At 37.9% G+C, this 26,999-nt stretch overlaps 1 protein-coding gene across 1 annotated transcript in view; it reads right to left on the bottom strand.

The window, feature by feature from the left end:
- Positions 1-1,327: 1,327 nt before the first annotated feature.
- TYR (tyrosinase) overlaps positions 1,328-26,999 on the bottom strand; it is a 116,301-nt gene continuing 90,629 nt past the window's right edge. Inside the window, exons 4-5 of the mRNA XM_058306161.2 lie at positions 23,694-23,875; positions 1,328-3,990 (exon numbers count right to left, since the gene is read on the bottom strand). Of these exons, the coding sequence (XP_058162144.1) occupies positions 3,755-3,990; positions 23,694-23,875 (418 nt within the window). The 3' untranslated portion in view covers positions 1,328-3,754. The remainder of the gene's footprint in view (positions 3,991-23,693; positions 23,876-26,999) is intronic.

Raw genomic sequence — 26,999 nt, 5'->3', positions numbered from 1 at the left:
GAGCAGGTGGGTTTAGTTAGGCCAGTAATTTATTGAGGAATGGTGAGAAGAGAAATGGAGAAAATAATGGATCATGGCCTGGGTTCCAGGTAAAGAGGAAGGGGCTGAAGATAAAGTGGGCTGATTTACAGACTATAATTCCCCATTACAGATTATAAATGCCCAGGTTTACTCCTATATTGATCCAGGCAGGGGGGGCAAAGAAGGTAAGAGCAGGGGTCAAACGGCAAGAGAGGGCTGGTTCAACCTTTGCACCTGCTGCTTGAACCATTAATTATTCCACCCCTTTGCTAATGGCAGGGCAGGTGTCCCAGCTGTTTGCTATTTCGATTGATTACCCCACCCATCAAGCCCCCAGGAGGGCCCAATGATAAGGCCCCTGGGGAATCTCCGGGGCTTCTCCTGGCTTCTGGAGGAAGTCTCACTGGGACTGGGGCAATCTCCCAAAGTCTTCCGGCAGCCATCTTTGGAGTAGGGAAGGATGCTCCTTTAACTGCAGGAACTGAGTGTTTTGTCCTGCAAAAGAGGGGCTGACGTCAAAGTGTACACGCAAGCTTTAGAGAGGTAGAGCCCTTTTTAATTTATCTGTTTTGCTTATGGAGAGAATGTCTTGGCAACAGGAAGCAGTACCTTTCTGCAGTGTTTTGTCTTTGTGGTTTGACTTGGGGGTGAAATAGATTAGAATGGAACAAACTGTTTTGCTGATGGAAGGGCCTGGGTAAAGAACACTCAGGGCCAGCACAGTGGCAACAAGGTCTGCACAGTTGTTTTCAACTTAGCAGCCTTCGATGGGTTCACATGTGGCTGTTTTCAGCTACGAGTATTACAAAGAGCAAAGCAGACATAGCTGTTTTCAGTGAGCTTCTTATAGCTTCTTTAACCAGGTACCTCCTACATTTAATGGTGGAGGTTTTTCCTGCCAGGTTCCAGATCCGTCTATTGATGCTCTAACTAGCCAGCTTCATTACTCTTGGAAATATATTACAAGATATACATTACAGCACTAAAATCCTAGATATAATGTAAATGTCTAAATGTCTACTAGCAAGGCATTGGTCAGTTATGACACTTCAACATAAATAATATACAACCACAAAATTTATAATTAAGGAGAGCCTAGGAATAACTGCATTCAAATTCCAGATTAATTACCTAAACTACTGAGGAGGCATGTAAGTTTGGGCAAGGTACCATTCCTATTTAAACCACAATTCTCACACTTGAAAATGTAAGTGAGATTAGTTCTCATATTGATAATGTGAAGATTAAATGAGCTAAGGCATATGAAACACTCAGTATAGTTCTTGAAACATTACAACCGACTCACTAAATTGTAACATTTTTATTCTTTATTTGTAAATAAGAAATTAGAAATCACAAGGGTATATGCATTATGATTGTGAATATGAAACACGCTGAAACATGCAGATTAGTATAAATGTTATAGGAATGATTTCTTATGTAGTTATTTACAAAGAAATTATAAAACAATACAGTAAACATGGTCAATGTAGTCATCATAAGGCTTTTCTTTAAAAGAAAATACTTGATTATTCTTATAAATTTGAAAGTCCCATATGCAATTTTATTTTCATTACGCTGTGCAAACCAGCAAGTGCTTTTGCAAATAAGCAATGCAAAGTTTCAAAAACTCAAAACATCTTTTCACTTGTATTTTAGCAGCTTTCAGGAGTCTAATCAGAGGGGCAATGGAACTTGGTTCTGTTGACATGCCCTCCAAATTAGCACAGACCTCACAATAGGTGGCCAAAATGAGGCCCTTTTTGTGAAAGCAAAGAAAACTGTTCCTACCAATCAAAGCCCATATGAACAAGGAAAAGGCTATTTAAAAACATTCACCATCAATGCCAGTTGTCAGCCTGCTAGAGACACTGGCTGAAATGACTTGTACCCATCAAGTATTTGTTTCTACAGATGGAGAATTATATATTTGACTTGTTGGAAAGGTTGGGTACTAAAAATACATTCACTCTCTCCTCTCTCTTACAAAACACAGAAAGAGGAACAAAAAGAGTGGCAGCTGCTTATTTCTCTCTGTAACAAAATGTGACTTCTAAAGCAGCAATGGAAAAAGAGCAGAAAATGAAGCAATTTATAAAAGTCACACAATAAAACAAAGCCATAGAATATAATGTTGATTAGAATTTATTGAAACCGATATGTATCTTAAAATATCAACCATGTTGATTTTGGTATCTTATTGAGAAAACATGGAATTAACATGGCTGTGGTTTTATCACAGACATTGCTGCTATACAGGTGGATACCTTGAGCCCCTAGAGAAACAAAGCCATATCCAGTGTTGAGAGGCATTGATGAGGGAGGAAACTGCCTTGTAATGAAGAAAACACTTGATTTCATAGAGATCCCTGTCAGTAACAAGGAGAACTTCTTGGGTAGGCTTTCATGCAAGTTGTCAAATTGAAGTACATATCCGAAAATGTTGAGCAGATAAACACTAAGCATAAGGCAAATAAAATAATTTTCATATTAGGACAGAGCAAATAAATGTGTTAGGAAGGGCAGGAGGTTGATTTTGGTGATACATCCTGAAATACTATGACAGACTCATAGGGACTTTTTAATGGCGCATATTTGGTCATAGCTTTGACTAGGGAGGGAGTTGTGGAAAGATCTGAGACAATTTTAATTAGTATTACTGTAGACTCAATTCTTAAATTTTCTCTGTAGACTCTAAGTCAAATTACCTACCTCAGCCTATATGTGGAGGATTACTGCAGCAGCCCTTTATTATTTTGGATGCCCATTCCAGTTTTGTACAGTTCTATTGCACAGCTGTAGCTTTTATTGGACAAAAATGGCCCCCAATAATTTCTATCCATTGGAACTAATCCTTTTATGCTATACAAAGCTATAGTACAAATGTAATATCAGTCGGACTATTTTCAGAAATTCAACAAGTCTCAAAAATTCAAGGAGAGGAGGAATATCTGCACATCCTAAGTTAAGGGCTTAATAGCCAAGGGAACTAGAAATGAGTTATTTTACTAAAACTGCAGACAGCCTTATATTCAGATAATTGTTCTTCACCTTCCAATGTTTTATAGCATTTTAAACATTCTTTAATAAAGTTCTGCTTGTAAGATGGGAAAGCTTTTAATAGGCTTATTAGGACCATCATCCATGGATTAATGGACATCTGTTGAAATGGGCACTCAGCCAGACTGGCTGTAAGGCAGGGGACTTGTTCTTAGTGACTTTAGTGACATTTCATGGATGGGGGAGAACTCAAGGGGGCCTTTTCCTTGAGGTCCATAACAAATTTTGGATCAGGAATGTAAAATATAGGAGAACATGGTGCTTTCTGAGGGTAATAAGTATTTCTCAAGCTCAAAGGAATCAGTTAGGTTTGTTGCTATTTTATCAAAGAAAGGAACAATAAAAATGTCATTAAAGCATTTGGATGGATATAAAAATTATCTCATCTCTTTATAAGAATACATTAGTTCAGCTACATCTAGAAATTATTCCTTTTCTTGGAAATATACTGGCTTGAGAAAAACTGTCAAAGGGCTAAGCAAAAATAGCAAGGTAAGCACAGATGTCTTCTGCTTGAGTTTGGGGCTGGGGTTAGGGGCACACTTTGTATTAGATTACAAATCTTAGAATAGCTTCCACAGGCAAATACTAGGGGCTTCTTTGGGGACATCCCTCAGGGACTTAAACATCACCTTCAGGTAGAGATCAGGCCCCACTCTATTGCCTAGCCTTTTTACAAATGGCTCTGTCTCATCCATGTTTGAGAATAGTCTTTTTCCATGATTAGTGGCTCAGTTTCTTCATGCTTCTTTCTCTTGAAATAGCACAGCAGGCTTCTCCGCACAGCAGTGACAAAAGCCCCTCCCATAGCTATGACAACAGCCCCTCCCACAGCTCCCCCAATGAGCCATTTCCAATTATGAAGGGCTTGTTCAAAGAAGGGCTCAATGTCTTGAAAAAAGCCTGCATCTGGAAAAGAAAGACATCCATCATTTTTATTATACTTTCATCCTCTTCCTCCTTTTCCTTCTCCTCCTCGTCACCCTCCCCCTCCTCCTTCTCCTTCCCGTCATTATAATCAGCATCACTGTATAGTACTTTGAGGTCAGAACCCTGTGTGTTTGAATGTCAACTCTGCTATTTATTAGCTATAAGACCTTGAGAAAATTATAACAAATAGTCGTCATCAAGAATATAGGAAAATGATGCCACCTGTCTGAGATAATTTGAAGTTACAGACAATATCTGTAAATTAGCACAGTGTACTCAGTTGGATTTTAGATATTTTTCATAGCTCCTTCTGCTGATCTTATAACAATCTTGTTTATCTATTTAAGTGTGTTTTATCACTAAAAATTCAATAATCCAGCCTTTCAGTTATTTGACAAATGACAAAGTCTCAGGAATCTTAAGATACTTCCAAGAACTCCCACGGCATTAGAGCAATATCTGTCTTCATAGTGGCCACAGATTTAAATCACCAAACAAGAGATTTTAACCAACAATATTTCTGAACTAATTCTGAGTGAGGAATAATTTCTAGCTTTCTGATTATTCCTAATGCTTCAAACTAATAAAAATATCATTGGGAAGGCACAATAACCCAGACAACTGCTGGCCATATAGTCCTTTACACTTCTGAACTTATCTAGTTTTGATAACCTGAAATACAAACGGCAGAAATAATTATTGGGTCCCCTTACCCATTCTTGATTTGTTTCATGAAATCAAATTGTATCTCCTCAACTGCTGTGAGTTCCTTAAGAATATTAGATTCAATTCAACAGGTATTAAACATCTATGTTGGAGCTTTAGGTTTATGATTTCCTCTATTATTGTACCCATTATTCTATAGTCCAGTTATTAATTTACATATATGTCTTTTCTATTAATATAAATTGGCTCCTTGAAGCCAAGATTATGTTTTAATCATTTCTATAATCCTGGCATTTTCTTCAGAAAACACATGTAAGAGGATTAAAAATTGTTTATTGAATGAATGAATGTGTTATAGGACCCAGAAGAGATGGTGAAGGGATGTCCCAGGACGAGGCTGAGGGACAGGAAGATTAGATTCATTGGAATGTTGCCAAGGAAAAAACTCATAGTTCTCTTAAAGAGTGGGGTATAATTAGTGATGAAAACTTTAAAACAAAAGGAGAAAATAAAGTATTAACTCTGAGGGAAAAATAAGGTAAGAAAGGAAATGTATTCTTACAATTTGGCTCAATTCTGAATAATATTTACATAGTAACAATAATGAAAATCCTGAATGTGAATTCAAACCCGAATGGTGACATTACTATACTGATAAGATAGAGGAAAGAAAAGAGACAATATGGAGGAGAATTTAGGAGAATTAAAATCTTTATTTAGTATAGGAGGAATTCCAAAGGTAAACCTGATAAATTAAGAGACACTAATATTTGCCCACTAAGAAGACATATAGAGGGAAATGCCAGCATAAATAGCTAAAAGAGTTAAAGTAGCTGATCTGGAGGTGGGATTGGAGAAAGAGGTAGAGGCTGGAAGGTATAGCCTTTTGGTATAAACCTTGGAGCACTTTTGGCTTTTAAAATAACATGCATACATTGTTTGATAAAAATGAAACAAAGTAAAGCCTATGTCTGCTGACATGTTTATTTGTATGTTAAAAAATAAAAGAAAAAGCCCACAAACACTAAAAAAAACCCACAATAGGTAATCACTGTCTGAGCAGTGAGATTATGGGTGTTTTTTAATTTTTGTATTTATTCTGTTGAAAATTCCAAAATCTAAAATGAATATAGCTTACTGATACAATTAGAAAAAGTGTGGCGGCGGATTTGGCCCAGTGGTTAGGGCATCCGTCTACCACATGGGAGATCCACGGTTCAAACCCCGGGCCTCCTTGACCCATGTGGAGCTGGCCCATGTGCAGTGCTGATGCACACACAGAGTGCCCTGCCACGCAGGGGTGTCCCCAGCGTTGGGGAGCCCCACGCGCAAGGAGTGCATTCCGTAAGGAGAGCCGCCCAGCATGAAAGAAAGTGCAGCCTGCCCAGGAATGGTGCCGCACATACGGAGAACTGACGCAGCAAGATGACACAACAAAAAGAAACACAGATTCCCGTGCTGCTGACAACAACAGAAGTGGACAAAGAAGACGCAGCAAATAGACACAGAGAACAGACAACCGGGGTGGGGGGGAAGGGGAGAGAAATAAATAAATAAATAAATCTTTAAAAAAAAAAAAAGTGTTACTTAAAGAGTACCTGAAGCAATGAACAGATTATGTGGTCAAAGAGCCGGGAAATCCATGGTAATATAGTACAAATCAAAATAATAGAATATTATATAAGGATTATACACACTAAACTTTCCTATATAGCAACAAAAACTTAAAAAAAATTAAACCTAATGCAAAAGAAATCTTATTCCCACTATCAACAGGGTATTTAAGACCCTCAGCAGTTAAGTTAAAGAGGGATTCTTTGCTAGTCAGTGCTTGGTAATAATCCCTTGGTGCCAGGAAGGCTCATCCCTGGGAGTCATGTCCCATGCCAGTGGGGAAGGTAGTACATTTATATGCTGACTTTGGGTTAGAGAGAGGCCACATTTGAGCAACAAGGAGGTTTTCAGGAGGTAACTCTTAGGCAATATATAATACTAGACTAAGTTTCAATTTCACAAGAAAATTTTTATGAGTACAATAATCAATATCAAGGGCCTGGCATAATGGTCTGTCCTCTTTCACTAGGCACTGCCCATGTACTCAGGAGATTCTTACCACTTTAAAAGAGAATATAGGAGGAGTCATAGGATATATACTTAGTGCCCTTCCCCTCTTCTTCTCTCCCCTATTAATAACATTTCACGTGTAGGTGGTACATTTGTTACAACTGATGTACAAATATCAAAGCACTGCTGCTAACCATGGTCAGTGGTTTACATTATGGTTTACATTTTGTACTGTGCACTTTTACAGGTTTTGTAGTGGCCACCAAGGTTCTGAGGGAAAGAAGAGGGAAGAATAGGTGTGACATGGGTTTTTTTGGGAAATTGGAATTGTCCTGCATGGCACTGTAATGATGGACACAGGCCATGATACATTTTGTCAAAACCTATAAATTGTGCAGTGCGAAGTGTAAATTAATAATGTAAAATATTGGCCATGGTTAAGTAGCCATGCTTCAATATGTGTTCATCAATTGTGAGAAATACCACACTAATGAAAGATGTCGTTAATATGGGAAAGTGTGTGGGGGGGGAGGGGGTGGGATATATAAGAGCCCCTGTATTTTTGATGTAACATTTATGTAATCTAAATCTTCTTTAAAAATAAAATAAAAATTCAAGAAAGAGGGATGCTTACAATCTATATAATTGTAGAATCTATGTAGGGAACTATACATTTTGAGTAATGAAGAAGTCCTCATTTAATATCTGTTATATAGGAACATATAGACTCTCTATAAAAAAGCAATTTATTTACAGAAAATGCTTTATAAAAGAGCAATTTTGTCATATAAATGGAAAGAAGAGAGTACATCCTTGCCTTACCTTGCAGTAAGATATACCTTGTGACTAAGTTGAACAAAGCAGTAAGTGTTACTTTGGGCAATTTCCTTTAAAAGAAAGGGCATGCCTTCTCTTAGTCCCTTTTTCCTTTCTGTTAGCTAGAAGGTATATGGTATTGGTGAGTCATCATGGACCTAACTCGAGGGGCTGTGGAGCTACAAGAAAGGGATGACTCTGGTCCTTGAAACAACGAAGCTGATATTCAACAGCATACCATATTCAGACTGCTATTTAAACAATATATAAACTTCTAACTTATTTAAATCACAGAAATATAAGCCTATATCCAACCCCAGGAAAAAGAATATTATTTAATACAATATTTTGGAAAGGACTGATAGCAACATTAAGTAAAATTTAAAGTGAGAGTTCCTTATTCACCATAAACTCAGTAATGTTCAGAAATATTAAGAAGAAATGTTCAATGGTTTTTTAAATCAGTAGAATCTGATAAAAATGAACTTTATATCAAAGACTAATATTCAAAGATAAAAGTAGAATTTCCTAGCTTAAGCAATGATTGTAGGGCTAAAGCTCTTGGTCCTCATATTTTTTTTCCTCTCTTCTCCCTGGTACCATGTTATGTTGTTCGTGTGTTCCTAGGAATTTGTCCATTTCATCTACATTGTCTACTTTGTTGGTATACCATTGTTCATGGTACGCTCTTATGATCTCTTTTATTTCTGTGGCATTAGTAGTAATGTCCCAATTTCAATTTCTGATTTTATTTATTTGCATCTTCTCTCTCTTTTCTTTGTCAGTCTAGCTAAGGGTTTGTCAATTTTGTTAATATTCTCAAGGAACCAACTTTCAGTTTTATTAATTTTCTTTATCATTTTTTGTTATTGCTGTTCTCAACCTCATTTATTTCTGTTCTGATTTTGTTATTTCATTCTGTCTTCTTGTTTTGGGAATACTTTACTGTTCTTTTTCTAGTTCCTCATGCTGTGCAGGTACATCGCTGATTTTAGCTCTTTCTTCTTTGTAAATGTAAGCATTGAGGGCTATAAATTTCCCTCTCAGTACTTCCTTCACTGCATGCCAGAGGTGCTGACACATTGTGTTCTCATTTTCATTCATCTCAAGGTATTTATTGATTTCTTTTGCAATTTCTTCTTTGACCTACTGATTATTTAAGTGTGTATGGTTTAATCTTCCTATATTTGTGAATTTTCCCTTTTCCTGCCTGTTGATTTCCAGCTTTATTCTTTTACTATCAGAGAAAGTGCTTGTATAATTTCAATCTTTTTTAAGTGTATTGAGATCTGCTTTGTGACCCAGCGTATGGTCTATCCTGGAGAAAGAGATATGAGCACTTGAGAAGAATGTATACTCCGCTGTTATAGGGTGCAATGTTCTGTATATGTCTATTAGGTTTAGTTTATTTGTTATATTATTCAAGCTCTCTGTTCAGTTTTTCCAGTGTTTCCCTCATGTAATTGAGGCATCTTGGTTAGGTGCATATACATTTATGATTGTTATTTTTTCCTGGCGAATTGACTCCTTTTAAATATAAAATGTACTTTCTTGTCTCTAATAAAAGATTTGCTTTTTAAGTCTGTTTCATTAAATGTAAGTATATACTCCAGCTATTTTTTTTTTTTGGGGGGGGGGGGTTCCTGCATGCATGGAATATCTTTTTCCAACAATTCACTTTCAATCTATTTGTATTCTTGAGTCTAATGTGAGTCTCTTATAGATAGCATATAGATGACTCATTTTTTAAAAAATCTCTTCTGCCATTCTGTATCTTGATTGGGGAATTTAATCCATTAACATTCAAGGTTATTACTGTGAAGGCAGTTCTTACTTCACTCATTTTGACATTTGGGTTTTATCTGTCATATCTTATTTTCACCACTCTTTTTATTCTTTTAGTTACTTTTATTGATAAAATCTTCATTTTTAGACTTTTCCAAGCCTCTCTCTCCTGTCTTTTATATTCAGGCTGTAGCACTCCCTTTAATATTTCTGGAAAAGCTGTCTCTTGGTTATAAAATCTCACAGTTTCTGTTTATATGTGAATATTCTAAGCTCACTCTCATTTTTGAAAGACAATCTTTCCAGATTTAAGATTCTTGGCTGGCAGTTTTCTGCATTCAGTATCTTAAATATATCATACCATTGCCTTCTTGACTCCATGGTTTCTGATGAGAAATCAGCACCTAATCCTATTGGGCATCACTTGTATGTGATGAATTTTTTTTTTCTTGCTACTGTCAGGATTCTCTCTTTATCTTTGGCATTGGACATTCTGACTAGTATGTGACTCAGAGTAGGTCCTATTTGTATTAATTCAAATGGGAGTACTTTGTGCTTCCTGGACATAGATATCTATGTCCTTCAATAGGGTTGGGAAATCTTCTACCATTAATTCTTCAAATATTCCTTCTGTCCCTTTTCCTTTTCTTCTCTTTCTGGGACACCCATGGCACATATATTTGCATGTCTCTTGATGTCATTTAGTTCCCTGAGATCATGTTCAATTTTTTCCATTCTTTTCTTTTTTAATTTTTTTTTTTAAAGTCCAGGGATTGAACCCAGGACTTGTACGTGTGAAGCAGTCCCTTAACCACTGAGCTCCACCTGCTCCACCCATTCCTTTCTTTGTTTGTTCTTTTGTATGTTCGCTTTTGGAGGCCCTGTCTTCAAGCTCACCAATCCTTTCTACTGCTTCTTCAAATCTGCTGCCATTTGCCTCCAGTGTATTTTTAATTTCTTTTATTGTGCCTTTCATTCCCATCAGATCTGCTATTTTTCTATGTATGCTTTCAAATTCTTCTTTGTGCTTACTCAGGGTTGTCTTAATATCTTTAATCTCTTTAGCCATCTCATTAAATTTATTAAGGAGATGTGTTTGAACATCTGTGACTCATTGTTACGACTCCTTTATGTCATCTTGTTCCTTTGACTGTTTCTTGGTATGGATTGTAGTTTTTTGTTGCTGTTTCAGCATCCGATTTACTAGAAGTATTTATTCTGGGTTCAGTTTCTCTTTTTAGTCCAGAGCTATTTGATTGGCTTTGTGCTCCAGCCCCTCTTTCATACCTGGTTCAACTTAATTTGGAACTTTTATGTGTCCAACGGTCCAGTCCATGCAGGACAAAAGTGGCTGCAGTTGCTCAGAGAGGCTAAGGAAATTCATCTTGCCCTGTCAAGGGTGGAGATGGAGCCATAGGAGTGTCCAGCTATTTAGTCCATGCAGGCCCAAAGTACCTGCAGTTGCGAGGAGAGGATGAGAAAACTCTGCCCTCCACCTTCTGACGTATCAGAGGTTGGTGTATACACAACCATCTAGTCCAGGTGAGTCAAAAGTGCCCGAAGTTGCCCTGAGGGGCTGTGAATGTCCGTGCCCACTCCTGTCCATTGTGGGCAGGGATGTAGTCACATGGGTACCCTACAATCTAGTCTGTGTGGACCAAAAGCAATTACAGTTGCCCAGAGAGGCTGGTGCAGGTCTGCCAAGCTTCCTTCCTGCCAGAGGTGGGGCTTCAGCCTAGGCCAGATGGCAATCTGACCTGAGTCAAGGGAAGCTGATCCATATTGTCCCTGTGATTTTCTCAGCCCCACTTCCCCTCATGCTAGAGGTAGAGTTAAAATGGAGCCTATCAGCCTCTTTTTGACTTGGACAGGTTAAAATTTTAGCTGTTCTTAGGATTATGCTTTAGTCAGCTGAATTTACTAATCAGTAGCTGAAGTCAGTCTCCAGCTGTCTCTTCTTCCCCCCATTTTTTGGGAAATGGAGCTTCCAGCTCCAGCTATGGAATAGCTCTTGAGGCATCTTACACTGCCAGCATGGGATCAGCACCAGCCTCCATGGTGTGGTGTGTTTACTCACAAATATTCACTACAGATAGGTAATCTCCTCCATCTGTTCTTCCAAGGATTTTGCAGAATTCTCTTCTCATCTCCTTTCTCTGCACTCCCCCTCCCCCATATTCAAGTGACGTAGATGTGTAGGATGAGCTGACTCTTGGAGTTCCTTACTCTGCTGCTATCTTGCCCCTCCGATCTCTCAAACATACTTTGATAATTTATGTAGTTCAGCTATCTCTTCTGTATTTTCAGCCCATTTCTTTCTTTGCTCCCTTGTAATACTTGTCACCTGTATTATAATTATATATATGCAAGTCTCATTTTTATGGCTTGATCACAAACTTTTGGGAACAGTTTTTGTTTTATCATTTGTTTTGTGTCTCATTTTTCTATTAATGAATTCATTCATAAAACAAATATTCACTTAGGCACACTGCAGGTCAGGCAGTTGGCTAGGTATTGAGGATGAAAAGATAAGACAGAGACACTGCTCTGTAGGAAAGAATACCTAGAAGACCAGGCAGGTAAACACATTATTTCAAGAGTAATGCTGTTCTAATAAAAGTATGAAAAGATACAATTGGATTGTGGAGAAAAGACCTTCTAAGTCTGTTAAGGAGGTCCAGGCAAGCATCCCAGATGAAGATTATTCCAGTGAGTACAAGAATGAGCTGGACGTGTGTGATGTTGATGACACGTCATCCCAGGTAGAAGGAAGAGTGCAAAAAAAGGTGTAGCCAAGCACAGCTATTGAACACACCCATGAGTCATAGAAGCCTCATCAAATCCCATCTGCAGAATAAAATATTCTCATTACTGTGACCATGGTCTTCCCCTCCTGTGTTTTACTTCAAATTTCCAGGGCTTTTGGAATATGCTGGAAAGCAGAGCACTGTCCACACAGAAGCATCTATGGGAAGCCGAATTACATTTCTAAGAGTACTGAAGACAAAGTTTTTTGGTCCTATTTATGAATCAGTTGTGTATGTCAAAAAAAATCACCCATTACTCAAATTTTAAAAACACTGATGGATCTGTTTATATGAGAAAGTGTTTGACACATGTCAGACATCAGATGCCTTTTTCAGCAAACACTTAAGTAATTATAAACATGAGAAACTGACTGGTGAATAATGAAACACTTGAATCATATTATTACATCAAGTAAGTTGAATTTTAGCAATGAAGAGAGGCAAATTTTAAACTCTGAAAGTACAACAGAAACAAAAACAGAGTAATTCAGAGAATAGAAAAAAGACATTTCTTGTTTATTTCGAAGTCAAATCTCTCTAAAATTAACTTTGTAAATTGGCACCTGTATAAAAATTATTGTAAATAGAGTAATATTTCAAATCAATTTCATTTCATCAGTTTATTCACTTATCTATTTTATCAGTTTATATGCTAATGTCTCTCACATTAGCATCTCAGGGCCAAATCTCTCATCTGAGTTTCAGAGCGGTCCTTCCAACTGCGCCAGACACATCTTCACCCTGATGTCTTGTGTCTCCATTCTTACCATATAATACGTAGGATCATGCGCTTCCCTCCAGGTGTGGCCCTGATCCTATCATTACTACCTCAGCACATGGCACTGCCACTTACCAGTTCCACATATTAAAAATTAATGGCATCCCTGACACATCCTTCTTTCATACTCAGTATATAAGTCATTTATAAATTCTGTAAATTTTATCTTCCAAATATTATCAAATTCTTTCATGCATTTTCCCTCGCTTGCTATCACCACCACTGCATTCCAAAACACTGTCACCTCTCCCTGGACCCTTGCAGTAACATTTTCACGAGCTCCTGTGTATCTGCTTTGCAACTGCTACAAAACTTTCTACAGTAATCTTTTGAAAACTCAAATTTGACCATGATATGCTTAAAACAAAACCAGTGGCTTCCATTGTTGTAACAAAATAACCAAAATCTATAATGAAGGGCCTTTAGGATCTAAAGACTCCCGTGCCTCTTGTAAATTTAGCATATACTCTTTCTTCTGAGTTAAAATCTTATTCCTTTTTTCCATCTAGTTAATTCTTTTTTTTAATTTTTTCTTTATTTTTTTAATGTTACATTAAAAATATATGAGGTCCCCATATACCTCCCACCCATCTCACCCCACTCCTCCCCCCATAACAACAACCTCCTCCATCATCATGAGACATTCATTGCACTTGCTGAATACATCTCTGAGCACTGCTGCAACTCATGGTCAATGGTCCACACCATAGCCCACACTCTCTCACAGTCCACCCAGTGGGCCATGGGACGGCATACAATGTCTGGTAACTGTCCCTGCAGTACCACTTAGGACAACTCCAACCCCTGAAAATGCCCCCACATCACATCTCTTCCTCCCACTCCCTACCCCTAGCAGCCACTATGGCCACTTTCTCTACACCAATGCCACATTTTCTTCAATTACTAATCACAATAATTCATGAATAGAATATCAGTAAGTCCACTCTAATCCATACTGTATTCCTCCATCCTGTGGACCTTAGAATGGTTGTGTCCACTTCACATCTATATCAAGAATTGCTGGATACAATTTTGTGCTTTCAGTTGTAGGCACCCTTGGCTCCCTGGTGTGGTGGTTGAACCTCCATGTTAGCTGAGTGGGGCAAGTCTAATAAACCAGAGCATAGGAGTTGCAAGTCTGTTGAGGCTCAGGGCCTGGCTATCACAAGGACAGTCCAGAGATTCAGGTCCCCTGGGTATACACTAAACTCCAGCACCAGCTACAGATCCAGTAAAAGTAACAGGGGCGACTTGTGGACAAAGATCACATCTGAGCCCAGCTCCATCACACAGAAACACAAACTCCAAAGAAGTACCAACTGACATGGCACTGAACTCCATCTGCCATGGCCATAGAACCTGTGGGTCTCTGCGGGTCTCAGAAGAACCAATACCTGGGGTTGTATCTACTTTATCTGTCTCTGGGACTCTGCTCAGGTGTGCATAAGGGCAATTCCTCTGATAACCTCCTGGCTCTTTTTGGAGACTCATAGCCAAATAAACTCATTTGTCCTTTCCATTTCCCCCTTTTATTCAAGTCAAACGCATTTTTAATTACTGGTATTATACGTAGACTGAGATATTCTGCTGGTCCAAGTTGACCCTTTTATTCAAGGTCATTTTCTAGTTACATCATCAGCTGGTACTTGGTAGTAATCCCTCAGCACCAGGGAGGCTCATCCCTGGGAGTCATGTCCCACGCTGGGGGGAAGGCAACACATTTACATGCCAAGTTTGGCTTCGAGACTGGCCACATTTGAGCAAGATGGAGGCTCTCAGGAGGTAACTCTTAGGCACCCTGCAGCTCTAGGCATTGTTCTTATTTCAGGTGCACAGGCTCACAAGCATAGTCATTAGTATCAAGGGCTCATTGTTGGACCTTCCTTATGTTTTGATCTTTGCCATTGCACTCGGGGGATTGTTGCTATTCCTTTAGGGAATGTGATAGAGCTCCTCTGGCTAGAAACTCAGCACTCCCTCAGTTGCTGTTTTTAATTGTAACCACTATGAAAATATCCAAACATTTTTATGTACCCTGGATATATACCCAGTAGAACTCCCTGCCAACCATGTGTCCCCTGTCAATAACATCCCACACCAGTATTCCTCCCCTGCCATTGTTGAACCTCTCTGTGATCCAAAACTTCTTCAAAAGTGAAGCCCAATATATTGCCAGGTTCCATTAATAGTAAAATGGAATATAGCAATGAGTTTAAAGGTTACGTATAATACATATTAATTTGGAAAAAATAAGGTAAAAATAAATTGGGGTATCAAAATATTTAAAAATGCAAAAGCTTTGTTTTTGATGTTTTGCCTTCCATCACTGCAATAAGTGTTGCCTTGTATGCAAATTGGCAAGGCAACTACTTCCGTCTTTTCCTCAGTGTCTACATCCTTTCTTTTTCTTTTTTTTCCTAGTTATTAAGCTTATCTTTACAAAAGTCCTAGATCACAGCAATTCATATATACAATATACAGCACTCCCACATATCCAATATAAAACCTTTTTCCCTTCTACAGCAATAATCTTTTTACATATTCTTACTATATTTACTGAAACTTATGTACAGATTTTGAGACAATAGCTTTCAAACAAGGTAACATTTGGGTTTACATTGTGGTTTATAATTTAAACTAAACAATTTTCTAAATTTTTAGTTATCTTATGTTCTGTTATACCTATTTCCCCTGAAATGTCACTTCACTGACCACTACAAGTACATACATCTTTAAATAAATACGAAATTAGGTAAGAATTTCAGTCTCTCTCTTCCATTATGTAAGTTCTAAGGAGATAGAAACTAGGTTGTTTATCATTGTAGCAACAATATATAGCACAATGTTTTGTTCATAAGAGTTATTAAACAAATGTATGTAAAGTGAAAAAATAACTGAATAAAAACACTTAGAAAAGTGTCTAGTAAGATAAAACTGAAAAATGTTTTAAAATACATGTCTAAAAATGACCTGAGTCTTAAGAGGGGCGACATTTTGCTATCAAGCTTCATTTATATTACTTAAGAGCCACTGCCCTTCATGATACACATGATTAGCAGTCAAATTGATTCATTAATTTAACCTATCCCAGACATTTTTCTGGTACTTGGGATAGAGAGGTCTGTAAAATACCAATTTGGACCTTATGGTGCTCTCAGTCTAAGGGAATAAAAAAATTATTTTTACCATGCAACTCTATAAAAGGACCGAATAACCATGACTATGTATACGTATAAAATTATTTCACTTCTGAGAATTTGACAAGTGGAGGAATAGGATCAGAATTTCAGCAGGTTCAAAAGCATGGGCCCATGGAAGAGTCTGGAATGTTGTGGAAATGGAAATAAGGCTAAATCGGAAAACCCTAAATAGTCAATCTTTGGAAAACAGAAGGAAGAGAAAATCCATTACTTGAGGCTGCCCCTTTTTTGACTCACAGGAAGCCCCTCTCCACATGACACCGCCACCATTTGCCCCTCCCTCATTCTCAAAGATCTCAAGGCTTTCCAAAAGTTTGATCTCATTTGTCAGCCCTTTAAATATACTTTTCAGTAGCTCTGATCTTCAAATAAAGCAAAACAAGGCAATCAAACAGACATCTGCCCATTCAGTGGTCCCCCAAAGGGCAGGACAATGTCAATAAAATATGTATTCTCCTGTTGTCTCTTAATTGTGGCTCAGTTATGTGATGTGCTAGCCAAGTGACTGGGACCAGTTATTTAAATTCATTAGGTCTTCATTTTCTCATTGAGAAAAAAGGAAAAAGAAATAATAGTACCTACTTTATAAGGTGGTTATGAGCATTAAATGAAGCAATATACACAGGACAATTAGAACATAAAAAGTACTCAGTATGTGTTAGCTGTTATTAAATGACTCAATTTATCTTCTCAATGTCATTCCTCACTCTCATACTACTCAAACAGGGTATTTCAACATTCCATAAATACACTGTATACTTTCCTACTCTATTTTTCCTGTTACTCTCATAGCTTAGACTCTTCCCTGTCCTTCCCTAATTGCCATCTACCGACTCATCCTTCAAGGTCTTGTCTTGTCTTTGCTTATAATTCCTTTAGCTCACTTAACACAGCCTGATATTTTGTACTTGGTGCACATGTGTCTGACTGCCACACTGGAGTTAGAGCACTCTAAGGTCCAGAACGATGTCAGTTATTAATGTGTGACTGGACACATAATGGACAGAAGAGCTAGGTATTTGGTAACCTTCATTCATTTGTTCATGTTTGTTCCCTTTATCTCTTAATTCATTTATTTAATCAACCCATATTTGTTAAAAACCTCTTATCCAGAAGCCATATATTGTCTTATTGTTTTTTGTTGTTGATATTCGTTCAACAGAGTGGAAGCATACTGTGGTGAAATGAGGAAGAACTCCTGGATTTGAAATCTGGGTCTTCTGGCTATGTGATTGATCTCGGGAAAATTACTTAAATTCTCTTAGTCTCAGTGTTCTCATCTCCTTATAGGGTGAAAAATACTTTTCTCTTATATGACTGATCAATAATGCATGTAAATAACCTGCATTGAACAGGGTCTCAGGAAGGGAAGAATTTCTATCCTTTACACATTTATTAAGATGGTACTGAGATAGTTCTACTCAGGAAGATCATTTAAACTTCAGTTCTAATTCCAGTCCTATTATATTATATATAAGGTTTTATATTACTACCTTAATCATAACCATAGCATGGTAATAGCTATAATGATCATTATTATTATTTCCTGGACTTAAAACAATATTTCCATAACTTTTCTTAATAACTTAGTTTGCCAAAGGGCTACTGATGGAAAATACCAGAAATCTGTTGGCTTTTATAAAGGGGATTTATTTGGGTAAAACTTACAGTTCCAAAGCCATGAGAAGTCCATACTGTGGCACCATCAGAGAAGCTTCTCATCAAAGACAGCTGTTGTTGATCCTGGCATGTTGTCACACTATGAAGCAATATGGCAACTGGCCTCTGCCCAGGTTTTAGTGTTTCCCTGCGGGCACTCTCTCTCAGGCTCAGCTGTTCCACTTTCTTTCTGATTTCATCTGCAAACTCACATAAGGTCTATCTCTTAATTCTTCCCATATCAGTCTTAGCTATTCTGCTTGCTTCCCAAAGTCAGCTGTAAACTATCAGGCAAATAGCTCCTTCCTCACCAGGCTCAGTGTTTGAGCCTTCTCCTTTCTGTCACATGGCAGGATAAAAAATGACAGCGCTCTCTCTTCTTATGTCTGTCTGTCCATGTGGGTCTGTTTATATCAAACCAAGCAAGGGGGTGGGGACTCAACCTGAGCCATGCCTTACTGACCAGTCAAATGAAGAGCCCCAAGGCAAGGAATTGTGGGAAGATGGCCTTAGACTGGGAAGGCAGGGCTCAACTCTCTCACAAAGACAATGAAGAAAGAGCCATAAGCTGTCTGAAGGAACTGCTTTGGGGGTCAGCAGACCAGGACAGTGATAGACAACTCCCCAGAGGGTGAAGGACAGAGACATGAAGAACCAGAAACAATAAACATGAGTTACCAGACACCTGTGGTGGCTGGGAAGGGCTTCCCACCCCCATTCCCAGGATATTAGGCTGGACTAAAACCCCAGCTCCCTGCAGCCAACCGAGAGAGGAACAGTCATCTTTTACCCTTGTCAGCTGTTTACAAGAGAAAAGGAAGGGGGAATTGGGGGCCTTTCTTCAGTGAATTCGGCCAGCAGAGTCAAAAAATACAATAGGCAAGAGAGAGAAATTGGTCATCAGGGTAAATTCACCAACATATTCAGATGCCTAGACATTAGCAAAAAATTACAAGTCATGCTATGAAACAGTAAGAGATGACCCAGCCAAAAAAACAAACCAAATATCCTGAAGAGATACAGGATTAAAGATGATTAAACAATGATAATCACACAACTCTCCTAAATCAATTCATATAATTCAAAGAATATATGACTAAAGAAATAAAGGTTATTAAGAAGACACTGGAAGAGCATAAAGAACAATTTAAAAGGCTGCAAAGAAAGTAGCAGACCCTATGGGAATGAAAGACACAATGGATGAGATTAAAAATACATTAGAGGCACATAAGAGCAGATTCAGATTGCTCAAAGACAGAATTTGTGATTTTAAAGACAGAAGAACATCTGAACTGGAAAAGACAGAACAGGAATAAAAGGAAATGGAAAATAGAATGGAGTCTCAAGGAATTGAATGACAATGCAAAACATTTAAACATATGCATTATTGGTCTCCCAGAAGGAGAAAAGAATAGAAAAGGGGCAGAAAGAATATTTGTTCTTCTTCTTTTAGGAGACACTGGGACCCAGACCCAGGATCTCCCATGTGGTAGGTGGGTGCCCAACCTGTTGAGCCACATCCACTTCCTATACTAAATATTTATGCTCCTAACCTGAATGCACCAAGATACATGAGGCACATACTGGCAAAGCTGAAGAAAGAATAGATGTCTCTATGATAATAGTTGGAGACTTTAATATACCACTCTCAGTATCCTGGAAAGAGGATAAATAAATAAAGAGCTTGAATATTATGATCATGAACTAGACCTAATAGACATCTATAGAGCAATGCATTCCAAAGCAGCAGGATATACATTTTTTTCAAGTGCTCATGGATCCTTCTCCAAGATAGAACATATGTTGCATCACAAGACAAATCTCAATAAATTTAAAAAGACTGAAATTATTCAAAACACTTTCTATGATCATAACAAAATGAAGCTGGAAATCAATAATAGATGGAAAAGGAAAATTCATAAATATATGGAAATTAAGCAACACACTCTTAAATAATCAGTGGGTCAAATAAGAAATTGCAAGAGAGCTCAGCAGATATCTTGAGATGAATGAGAATGAGAACACATTGGAAAACAGCAAAGATGGTGATGACACGAATATTTATAGCCCTCAATGCTTACATTAAAAAGGAAGAGGACCTAAAATTGAAGATCTAACTGCACACCCGGAGGAACTAGAAAAAGAACAGCAAAGTAATCCCAAACCAAGCTGAAGGAAAGAAATAGTAAGATCAGAGCATAAATCAATGAAACAGAGAATCAACAAAACCAAAAGTGGTTCTTTGAGAAGATCAACAAAATTAACAACCCTTAGCTAGAATGACAAAGGCAAAAAGAGAAAAGATGCAAACAAATAAAATCAGAAATGAGAGGAGGGACATTATCACTGAGCCCACAGAAATAAAAGAGATCCTAAGAGGAGACTATGAACAGCTGTATGCCAAAAAACTAGATTGTAGAGGAGACGGACAGATTCCTAGAAATACACAAATCACCTATACTGACCCTAGAAGAAATAGAAGACTTCAACAAATGAATAACAAGTGAAGAGACTGAAATAGTCATGAAAAATCTCCCAACAATGTAAAGCTTGGGACCAGATGGCTTCTGGTGAATTCACAGGTGAATTCAACCAGTCATTCAAAGACAATCAAATACCCATCTCACTTAAGCTCTTCCAAAACATTGTACAGGAAAGAATGCTACCATCTTTCTGAAGCCATCACCTTAATACCAAATCCAGATAAAGATGCTATGAAAAAAGAATATTACAGACCAATAATCTAATGAATATAGACGCAAAGATCCTTAACAAAGTACTTTCAAAGTGAACCAAAAGCATATTAAAAGAATCATACACCACAATCAAGTGGTTTTCCTTACAGGTATGGTAGGGTTGTTCAATGCAAGAAAATCAAGTAGTGTAATAAACCACATGAATAAATTGAAGAAGAAAAATCACATGATCCTATTGATTGTTGCAGAAAGGGAATTTGACAAAATACAGCATCATTTCTTGATAAAAACACTCCAAAATAGAGGAATAGGAAAAAGCTTTCTCAATATGGTAAAGTGCACATATGGAAGACCTACAGCTGGCAAGACCAAAAGCTCCCCACTGAGGTCAGGAACAAGGCGGGCATGCCCACCGCCACCCTGTCATTCAGTACTGTGCTAGAAGTTCTAGCTAGAGCAACTAGCCTAGGGAAAGAAATAAAAGGCACCTAAGTAGGAAAAGAAGAAGTAAAACTTTCACTATTCGCTGATGATATGATCCTATACCTAGAAAATCCTGAGAAATTCACAAAAAAACTTCTGGAATTAATAGAAGACTTCAGCAAATTGGCAGGATACAAGATTAATATGCTAACATCAATAGTGTTTTTATGTACTACATATGTATAATCTGAAGAGGAAATCTGAAAAAAAATTCCATTTATAATAGCAACTAAAAAAAATCAAATATTTAGGAATCAACTTAACCAAGGACATAAAGGACCTGTATTCAGAAGAGTATAAAACGTTGCTAAAGGAACTGAAGAAGACTTAAATAAATGGAATGACATTCTGTGTTCATGTATTGGAAGACTAAATATGGTTGTCAATTCTACCCAAACAGGTTTACAGATTCAATGGAATCCCAGCAAAATCCCAACAGCCTATTTGCAGAAATGGAAAGGCCAACTATCAAATTTAACGGGCTCTGAATAGCTAATAATGCCTTAAAAATAGAAGAATGAAGTTAGCAGACTCTCACTAACTGACTTTAAAGCATATTACTTAGCTACAGTGGTTTAAAAAAAAAATATTAGCATGGTACTGGCATAAAGACAGACAGAAGATTGACCAATGGAAACAAATTGAGAACTCAGAAATAGACCCTCACATCTACAGTCAAGGGATTTTTCACAAAGCCGTTAAGCCCACTCAGCTGGGTCTGAAATATCTATTCAACAAATGGCGCAGGGAGAAGTGGATAGCCGCATCAAAAGAAAGAAAGTGACCCTTATCTCACATCTCATACAAAAATTAACTCTAAATGGATCAAGGACCTAAATACAAAAGTGAGAACCGTAAAATTCCAAGAAAAATGTAGGAAAACATTTTCAAGATCTTGTTGTAGGTGGTAGTTTCTTAAACTTTACATTCAAAGCATGAGCAACTTAAGAAAAAAGAGATAAATGGGACCTCCTCAAAATTTTGCACTTTTGCACCTCAAATGGGTGACAAGGCAGACAACTCATTGAAAGAAAATATTTGAAAATCACATATCAGATAAGTGTTTAAAACCCACAATATATAAAGAGACTATACAGCTTAACAATAAAAAGACAAAATTCCTGATTAAAAAATGGGCGACTTGAAAAGACAATTGCCCAAAAAAGAAATACAAAGGGAAAAGAAATACATGAAAAAATGTTCAACATCACTAGTGATCAGAGAAATGCAAATCAAAACTATAAAGAGGCTTCATTTCACATCTATTAGAATGTCCACTATTAGAAAGTTGGAAAACTGTAAATGTTAGAGAGGATGTGGAGAGATTGGAACTCTTATTCACTGTTGGTGGGAATGAGAATGGTATAGCCACTGAGGAGGACTGTTTGGCAGTTCCTAAGGAAGTTGAATATAGAGTTGCTATGTGATCCAGTAACACCATTACTAGGTGTATACCCAAAAGAACTGAGAGCGGAGACACGAACAGACCTCTGCACATCGGTGTTCATAGTGGTGTTATTTATGATTGCCAAAAGCTGGAAACAACCCAGTGTCCGTTGACTGACGAATGGATAAACAAATTGTGGTGTATTGATATGATGGAATATTATGCAGTGGTAAGAAGAAGGGAAGTCCTGAGGCATATGACAATGCAGCATGAGTGAATCTGGAGGACATGTTACGTGAAGCAAGCCAGACACAAAAAGACATACTGTATGACTGCACTTTTATGAACTAAATATATTATGTAAACTCATGGAGTTAATAATTAGAATATAGGTCACCAGTAAATAGAGTGAGGGTAGAGAACGGAAGGCTGATTGTTAATCTGTGCAGAACTGGTAAAAAGTTGTTAGTAAATCTTTGGAAATGAATGGAAGTGGTGAGAACACATCACAGTGTTTGTAACTAGCAGAGCTGTTATATGGCTATGACAGTGGTTGAAAGGGAAAGTCTAAGGTCATGTACATGACTAGAAGGAAAGCTGATAAATGTAACATGGGACTCTATAAGATAGTAAAACTTCATGTAAATTATGAATATGGGTGAATTGCATATGTAAGACTCTTTACAAAATATTAAAAAACCACCACCACCAAAGCAATCTTCACAGGTAATCTTATAAAACTCCCCTCAGCTGACTTTAATGCAATCAAAGCATATCATACAAGAGGAATAGATTCGTTTACAAACACAATCTTTCTCTTTTTGGGATTCATAAAATAATCTCAAACTGCCACAGCATCTCTAGCTGTAAATTCCCAGAGAAGATTCCAAAACTGCTGGGTGTTTACCTTGTGCCACACTGTACTCAGGCCTTTCTCATACCACAGTCCTGTAATTCTCACAATAATTCTTCGAGGTATTCTGATTCCAATATTTCAAGTGAATAAATTGAGATTCAGGGAATTAAAGTAAACTTTCCAAGATCACATAACACCCAGCTCATACATCCTTGTTTCAAGCCTATTCTTTTTCTCTTCTTAATTCAAGTGTTTTTCCTATGAGTGCCATGTGTAAAATGTCCCATTTGAAGCAGAATGAATAAGAATATAAGGATCCTGGGAATTTGGCCCATGGAATAAAAATCAGTCATCTGTTAATTAATTTAAAGCCCTTTCCCAATTTAAAGGGTTTTGGGATAACATGGCAGAACAGAAGATTTTGCATTTGCTCAAAAGCAACTTGTCACACTCTATTAGCCACTGATCAGAATGAAATTGAGTACCTGAGTCTAGCAGGTAGCTGTAGTCATAACCCAGATCTCTGGAAGAAATGAAAAAATCACCGTTTCTGTAGAGAGGTATAAAAGGAACCATGTAAGAGTCCCGGTTATGTCCAATGGGAGCGTTGGCTTCTGGAAAAACTTCCTTAGGTGGCTGGTGTCTTCGAAGCCACTGCTCATAAATACTGCAAAAGAAAGGGTTATTCAGACTCAAAAAATACAGTGTTCATTAAAAAATATTTGAAATGCTTAAAGTAAAATGAGGCATTTCTGAAAATCCCCCAGACATGGAAAGTTGCCAACTATCTTCTTCACACTTTGAAAATATTTTGTAGGCACTAATTCATGCTGTCAGACCCTGAAGCTTATTCATTTTAAAGAAATACTAGAGCACAGCTTTGTAACAGGAATTTCTTAGAGTACCGGAACTTACCTGAGAAGTTTAGATCCTTTGGAATGCTAAAGAGCATGATAATTATTGGTTGACTGACAATTTTTGATTCACGGTTATAAATTGAATATGCTTCTTGCCCCAAAGAGAGTCAGCCCAAAGGAAGAAAATACTAAATTATTGGAATCAGCAGTGGGATTTGGTGTCTTTAGTGGGTGGGAGGACTTTCCATTATTTCACCCCGATACAGATAGGGGACTATGTGCTTAAGGAATTTGGTGGGAGCTCATCTCTCATAAGAGAGGCTAAAAGTACTTATTCATGGTTTCCCAACTTTCCCTGAAACTGGTCAATTGAACCACATGGTCAATAATCATCCAATCAGACATACTGATCCAAGACTTTGAAATGAATGAGCAACACAAAGAAGCAAGGACACCGGAAAATCCTTCCAGTAGTGGACGATGTCGTTGCTGTAATAACATCCAGTTTTCAGGGGCAGTGGAGACAGATGGAGCAGCAGATGGATGCGCTGATCAGCGTCCTCCTCGTTCTACGGCGTGGTTTAACAGATCTTAGCTGCTGTGCCTCCCCCTTGTTTCTGCCCATTTCTGACCCTGTTTCTCCATAGCTCTGCGATCCCTTCAATATCCTCTCAGCAAATTCTTCTGTTGTTTATTTAAATCAGTGAGATATAGTTTTTTTTTGCATGAAATTGAAATCCTGACTGGATTGGAAGCTAAAAAATTAAGGGAACAAAAAATCCAGTAAGAATGGAGAAGGAACTTAAGCTGTAGGAAAATTTATACTGGATCGAGCAGAATGGGGTTGTAGTCAGGAAGAAAAACTAGATTTGGAGACAGAATTCAGTATATGGCCTAGCTCTTCTGTATAATAACTGTATGACTCTGAGCAAATCATTTAACTTCTTAGAGACTTACCCTCCGCATCCTTAAAATGGGAGTAATAATATCTGTCCTACCTGTTTCAAAAGGCACAATCCGATGGGGTAACTTTTATGAAAACACTATTAAGTAAGCTATTGTTACTTAATTGTACCATGTAAGCTGGGAGGTGAACGGGTAGTGCGTGGGTAGAAAGGGCCGTGTCAGGAAGGGAGAATGATAATGCTGAAAAAAAAATTGAGGGAACATTTTTGACAATTTGAAGCACCATGAAGAGAGAACAAGGAAGCCAGAGGGCAGCAAAGGTGGTATTTTCTTCATAAAGGAAAACAATTCTATTCACTTAAGAATCTGGACTTGAAACACTTGTTGTTGACAAAGTTGTGTGTGTATGTGTGTGTGTGTGTGTGTAAAATAGTGAAGCTTTATTGATAATGATTTATTACCTTAACTTAATAGTTTTCCAAAAAGTAGTCTCATTATGATTGTTACATGTTTTGCAACCAGGAGAACCATTCATGTAGGACCACAATAATATGCACTATCTGCTATCTAAGTCTTTATTTAGCATGTAAAATATTCTATTTAATCCAATAGCAGTTTTAAAAATTCTGATGCCACTTTTTCAATGTTTGTTGCTTTATGAACACTGACATGATTTTTTCAGCAGTTTTTTAATCGAATTTTTATTTTATTTTTTAATTTTCTTTTTTAAAGTTAGTAAATCACACAAAATGTTACTTTAAAAAACATAAGAGGTTCCCATATATCCTACTCCCCACCCCCCATCCCCATTGTTTTTTAATTGCATTTTTTAAAGATACATCACAAAAAATGTTACATTAAAAATTGTAAGAGTATAAGAGGTTCCCATATACCCCCACCCCCTCACACCCCATTCCTCCCACATCAGCAACCTCTTTCATCATTGTGGCACATTCATTGCAGTTGAATACATTTTGGAGCAATACTGTGCCACATTGATTATAGTTCCCATTGTAGTTTACACGCTCCCCCAGTATATTCACTTAGTTATGGCAGCATCGTCCCTGCAAAATATCATTTAGGACAACTCCAAGTCCAGAAAATGCCCCACATCACATCTCTTCTTCCCTCTCCCTGCCCTCATTAACTACTGTGGCCACTTTCTCTACATCAATGCTACAATTTCTTCCATTACTAGTCACAATAGTTCTATAGTAGAATACCAGTAAGTCCACTCTAATCCATACTTTATTCCTCCATCCTGTGGACCCTGGGATGGTGATGTCCACTCCACCTCTAAATCAAGAGGGGCTTTAGATTCCACATGATGATGGATGCAATTCTGCTTGCATTTGTAGGCACTCTCAGTTCCCTGGTGTGGTGGTTGACCATCTTCACCTCCCTGTTAGCTGACCTGGGTAAGTCCAATAACCAGAAAGTCAGAGTTGCAACTCTGCTGAGGCTCTGGACCCAACTGACACTTGGACAGTCCAGAGATTCAAGTCTCCTGAGTGTACACTAACCCTAGTGCCAACCACAGGTTCAGTAAAAGTTACAGAAGAGGCATATATAGAAAGGTCACATCTGAGCCCAACTCCGTCACACTCAGGAACACAAATTCCAAAGTAGGGCTTCTGACATGGCACTGAACTCCAGAGCCATTTGCCATGACCATTGAACCTGTGGGTCTCTGTAGTCCTCAGGAGAGCCAGTGCCTGGGTTTGTATCTACTTTGGCTGTCTCTGGTGTCCTGCCGAGGTGTGCATAAGTGTGACACCTCTAATGACCTCCCGACTCCTTTTTGAAGACCCTTAGCCATATAAACTCATTTGTCTTTGCCATTTCCCCCTTTTATTCAAGGTCAAAAGCAGTTTTTAACAGATGATCCTACATGTAGGCTGAGATATCCTGCTGGTCTGTGTTGACCCTTTTATTCAAGGTCTCTTTCTAGTTGCATCATGAGTTAGTGATTGGTAGTAATCCCTCGGTGCCAGCGAGGCTCATCCGCAGGAATCATGTCCATGCTGG

Source organism: Dasypus novemcinctus, chromosome 10 (assembly GCF_030445035.2).
Source record: "Dasypus novemcinctus isolate mDasNov1 chromosome 10, mDasNov1.1.hap2, whole genome shotgun sequence".
Taxonomy (NCBI): Eukaryota; Metazoa; Chordata; class Mammalia; order Cingulata; family Dasypodidae; genus Dasypus; species Dasypus novemcinctus.
Note: the sequence above shows the minus strand (reverse complement) of the source record. Positions and strands in the feature narration are given on the sequence as shown.